Source organism: Octopus bimaculoides, chromosome 2 (genome assembly GCF_001194135.2).
Source record: "Octopus bimaculoides isolate UCB-OBI-ISO-001 chromosome 2, ASM119413v2, whole genome shotgun sequence".
In the NCBI taxonomy this organism is placed as follows: domain Eukaryota; kingdom Metazoa; phylum Mollusca; class Cephalopoda; order Octopoda; family Octopodidae; genus Octopus; species Octopus bimaculoides.
This window is the reverse complement of record NC_068982.1, coordinates 95,696,417-95,701,426: the sequence shown is the minus strand read 5'-3', so window position 1 is coordinate 95,701,426 and position 5,010 is coordinate 95,696,417. Positions and strand designations below refer to the sequence as shown.

Here is a 5,010-nt window from a genome sequence, read left to right as displayed (position 1 = left end):
CTCTACCTTCCCCTTTTTCTCTATCAAATGACTCTGTAAATGAACAATCTGGTGTGCTTGTTTTAATGGCCTACCAATGTATACAGTAGGTTTCTCTGTTCTAGGTGTCTGGAAGACACTCAACAAGAAATGGAAACAGAATTCAAAGAAGATGCTAATGAAAATAACGACAATAATAATAACAATGATAATAATAATAATAATAATGATAATAATAATAATAGTGAAAATAATAATAATAATAATAATAATAATGAAAATAATAATAATAACAATAATAATAACAATAATAATAATAAATGTAGAGGGTTTCATTGGGTTTATGATAATAAAGAACATTTTACTCCAGTGTCACTTTGAGTGCATGCGCTGCTCCCTCACTCAGTAATAATAATATTGTTACATATGTGCTATATATATTTCGACTTAGCCTTTCATCCTTTCGAGCTCTTTAAAATAGTGAAGCACCGAGGCCAATGTAATCGACTTAACCCCTCCTCCGAAATTGTTGACCTTGTGCCAAAATTTGAAGCGAATATTTATACATGCATGTAAAACACAGATATGCACACATATTGACGCCAGCCCGCGCGAACACACATGCACACACATATTGCAGACATACATCTGTATTTTTCCGCCTCATTATTTACATCTGAAAGATCAGTTTGAATTTGAAAATATCACTGATCACTGATGAAACACTTTTCACCCTCAGGAGATTTAGCTTTGTAAATTTAGATAATATTCATACATGAAAAATATGTAAATATTATAAGATCAATTTAATAAGTGGATTAATTGTACATACAACATGAATATATGGTGTAATACATATACAAAAAAAAAGGAAAACAAAGCGTAATATAAACAAATTTGAAGCGACTAATGAAAACCATAGAACATATACTGAAGTCATAAGTAAAATTTAACAAAATTCGACAAATAATATAGATTTTGTATGTAGCATCGGAGTGAAATAAGTTTACTTGAGGCAAGAATCTGAGTGAACTTATAAGTTTGCTTCTGTGATTTATTTTGCCTGAGCTGAACATTTATCTTGTTATGGAGCTACGAAATGTATGGTAATAATATGGCTAGCCAATTATATAACCATACATAGATAGCCATTTGCAGTGGAATATGATTATTGTTTTCTTTAGTAAATGATCTGCTGAGGAAAATTATGGTGGAATGGGTTCCCTTTTTCTTATGCCGATTAGCCAAAATATTTTTACCAGAGCCAGGTGACCTGAGGAACGTAATCTCAGGAATCTTACCCAGAAAGAAAACAAGAATCCTGCTGTGGATTTGAATTCCTGGCGACCAACAAACCAGTCTCATCCACTTAGTCACTTCAAATGTTTAGATTGTGTAAGTTTTGACTAAAATCATTATCAACCTATATTCTGCTTATAAAATATAGTGTTTATTCTACAACAAATATAAAACTAAAATTAGATCCAAGTTTACATGTTTCTGCTTATCAAAAAGTAACGCCATATTCTAAAAGATATGACCCAGAAAAGAAAACTTATATTTATAGAAATTCCTTCACGTTTTAAAATTTACTTTTCTTTTAAAGTTCGGTTACTATTGGCACATAAAAAGTTCATTTTAAAGCATAAAGATATTGATGACTAGAGTATTTATATTACATTTAATGCTGACGAAGATCTCGGTGTATGGTTCCACGGCTTTTATAGGAGATCAGGAAAAATTGAAACGATATTTTCGCTGAAATGTTGCAAGTCCCACAAAGGAAGGAAATAAAATAAAAATATATGTAAACCTGTAACGCAGTATTGATTGTCGGAATTGACTGGATACAGATAAGTTGTTTGATGTAGTATACAATTAACTTGTGTAGTACTGGCGGAAAGATAAGTCTACACAATACACAATGCACAATGCACAGATGTTACTTAAGCAAAAATATGTAATATAATAGAACGTAAGGGTAAGGGAGAAACTGTAACAGTTGAACATTCTTTGTGTTCTCTCGCAACTTGTTTAGTTCTTTGAAAACAGGATCTTTGAAATATGTTCAAAAGAAAATATAATGTCAAGTTTCCAGACACTGGACAGCGAATTAAAGATGTTTCATGATATTTCAGAGGTTTTGATGTTATAAACACTTAAGTCAAAAAATCGATTCGAATCGAATATCAGGAATTTTTACAAATGTTGACGAAATGCGATGAAATGGTTCAGAGTTTTGGTCAAATTTGATATTTTTCAGAGGAGATAAATCAATAAAATCTTATTGCTCATCACAAATCCTTAAAATAAGAGGAAAATATTCTCATCTTGAAAAAATACATATCTCTTTTGTAGTAACATATTTCCCGTTTTAATAGGTATAGTGATACACATATTTTTTAAAAAACTTTAGTCTTATTAATATTTGTTATAAATCGTTGCGATATTACGCAGAAAAAAATTGTTGTAAATATGGCGAGGTTAAATTGATAAATGTTATCCAATTGATGAGGTAAACTTTATTGAGATTTATAACATTCATGAATAATTTTGAGATTGTTTGTTATATTCCCATTGAAATCGCTTTCATGAAATCTGGTTGCCAGTGCATATTAGATAGCCACAGGTTTCTAAATATATACCTCACAACATAAACAAAATATAATCCATAGATCACGGTTCCAATATTTCTTTGAAAGAATTAGAATATGTGCACTCGAGGATCCTTATACTACTCATTATGGCTTATTTATAGTGGAATAGAAGAATATTCTCCAGTGACGAAAAATCAACGTAAGCGATAATTGTTTCTTTATTTTCAACACGTGATGTGATACAACACAATCGAGGGAAACTTTTTTCTACTAAATCGAAATTAAAAAAAAGAAGTTTGGTTACAAGGTATTCATAAATAATTATCTGATGACGATTATAATTAAGTTAACGTTCACTTTATTTGGCCTTGAAATTACAGGAAATAGTTAATACCTCTATAGGTCAGTTGTATCTAATATTCGGGTTTTATTGCTGACTCGAGGAAAGAACACCGATCGTTGAGTCATTTCCTTTTCAGTTTTGTGTCCATGTAACCCACCGAATGCTCGAGTTATTGCTTTCCTAAATTCAGGAATGGATAAATAAATAAAAAATTTGACAACAAAGTTTAATAAGTAGAGACTCTTGTAAAGTGGCAGGAGTGACTTATAAGCTTCATTCATATAAGATATTCTTATCTTGATAATCATGTATGGTAAACTGGATAAGAGGAAAAACGTAGCAACAAAAATACAGGAAACATTCATGGCAGTATCCATTACAGTGGGAGAAGGTGTCTCAACATGATCAAAAGTGCGGACACTCCATTTTGTTTTAACAGAACCACCTATAAAGTTGGCCAGCATTGCATTACCCTGTGCTTCAATCTTTGTTTGTATCATATCAGCAAAGCACCACTTATAGCACATGCAATTCTTCAACAGATGAATTAAAAGGAAGACACAAGAAACTATCCATGGAAAGATGAAAGAAAAAAATAGTTCAATTTTCTTCAACAATTGTATTTGTGATTCATTTTCTGGTAAAATTGTACATCGAAGAGGATTATCTACGACACCGTGTGTCCAGGTGACATAGAGGAAACCAACACCAGCAAATATTGCTATCATTAAGATAATGAACTTAGCTTGTAAAACACTTTCAAAACGCCGTTTCAAACCTTGCGAATACATTTTCGAAGACCTTTGCATAATCATCAGAGTCATATACCAGCAAGAGAGGAATCTAGAATAATGGGAAAGGTACAAAACAAGCTGACAAATCCCCATAGTCGTAAAGAAGCCGATGCCATACTTGGAAAGCCATGGTATGATTACGGTAAAAAGGTAAAAGTTATCCATAATACCTATAGCAATAAGATAGTGACTTACGGACAACTTATTGAGTTCTGTGTTGAGAAAAACTGTTACTGAAATCGAATTGAGCAACAAACCAAGGGATGAAAATGTGGGTTTATAGTAAGCATCTAACATGTCTACTAACTCCAAAGAAGACAATTCAGACTCCGTATTTTCTGATAGCTTTGGAACTTTTCTCGTGAAAGAATAATCATTTGTCTTAGAAATATTGAAATCCATTTTGCTCATATAAACATTCTCCATCTTCAGTGCGCAGGTGGTAAATTTTGCATACAGTTCTTATGCTTTATGTTTGTGAAGCACTTGTGAAAACAAAGCGAAGCAGCTCTGTAATAGAAGAAACAAAAAAAAAATGAGAAAATATTATGTGTATTGGAAAAGAATGTGTATTTTAAAACGTGTCAAAATAGTGAAACATAAACAATAAACAATCGATTCCTTCCGTTTTGTTTTTCACTTTTAAATTATATGATAACTGAATAAAAAGTAAACAAACTGCACGTCAATTAAATGTTATAGTCTTTTGAAAATAAACACTTTGGAAAATTTAAGCTACTCAATCGATACACACACACACATACACACACACTCGCATACACGCATATACACATACACTTACTTACATACATGTATGTACACACATATACACACAAACATGTATAAACCCCTCCCCCCATTCAACACATGTACACATAATACTCACACATGACAGTAGTGATGGCAACAATTCAGCAGCTACAGATTTAGATATCTCCCTGTAAAATGTTCGGAAGATAACTGTTCCGAAATCATTTCCGTAAATGTCTTTCCGTAACAAAATTTCAAAATAGATTACCATCTATACCCGACATAAAACATGGCTTTTAGACTTGGGACAATAACGTACATACATACATACATATATACATACATACATACATACATACATACATATATACATACATACTTACATACATACATATACACCCAAACATTTAAATCATACAAACAGAGACAAGAGAGAGAGAGAGAGAGGTAGAGGGAAAGAGAGGGAGAGGGAGAGAGAGAAGGAGAGATAGATAGATAGATGGATAGATAGATAGATAGATAGATAGATAGAGTGAGAGAGAGAGAG

General features: G+C 32.0%; 1 protein-coding gene across 3 annotated transcripts in view; it reads right to left on the bottom strand.

Moving 5' to 3' along the window:
- Nucleotides 1-2,917: 2,917 nt before the first annotated feature.
- The window catches only part of LOC106878042 (uncharacterized), a 202,986-nt gene continuing 200,893 nt past the window's right edge, over nucleotides 2,918-5,010 (bottom strand). For all 3 annotated transcript variants that reach the window (XM_052978476.1, XM_052978477.1, XM_052978475.1), the window contains one exon: nucleotides 2,918-4,223. In XM_052978476.1, coding sequence (XP_052834436.1) covers nucleotides 2,973-4,139 — 1,167 coding nt within the window. In that variant the 5' untranslated portion in view covers nucleotides 4,140-4,223 and the 3' untranslated portion in view covers nucleotides 2,918-2,972. The remainder of the gene's footprint in view (nucleotides 4,224-5,010) is intronic.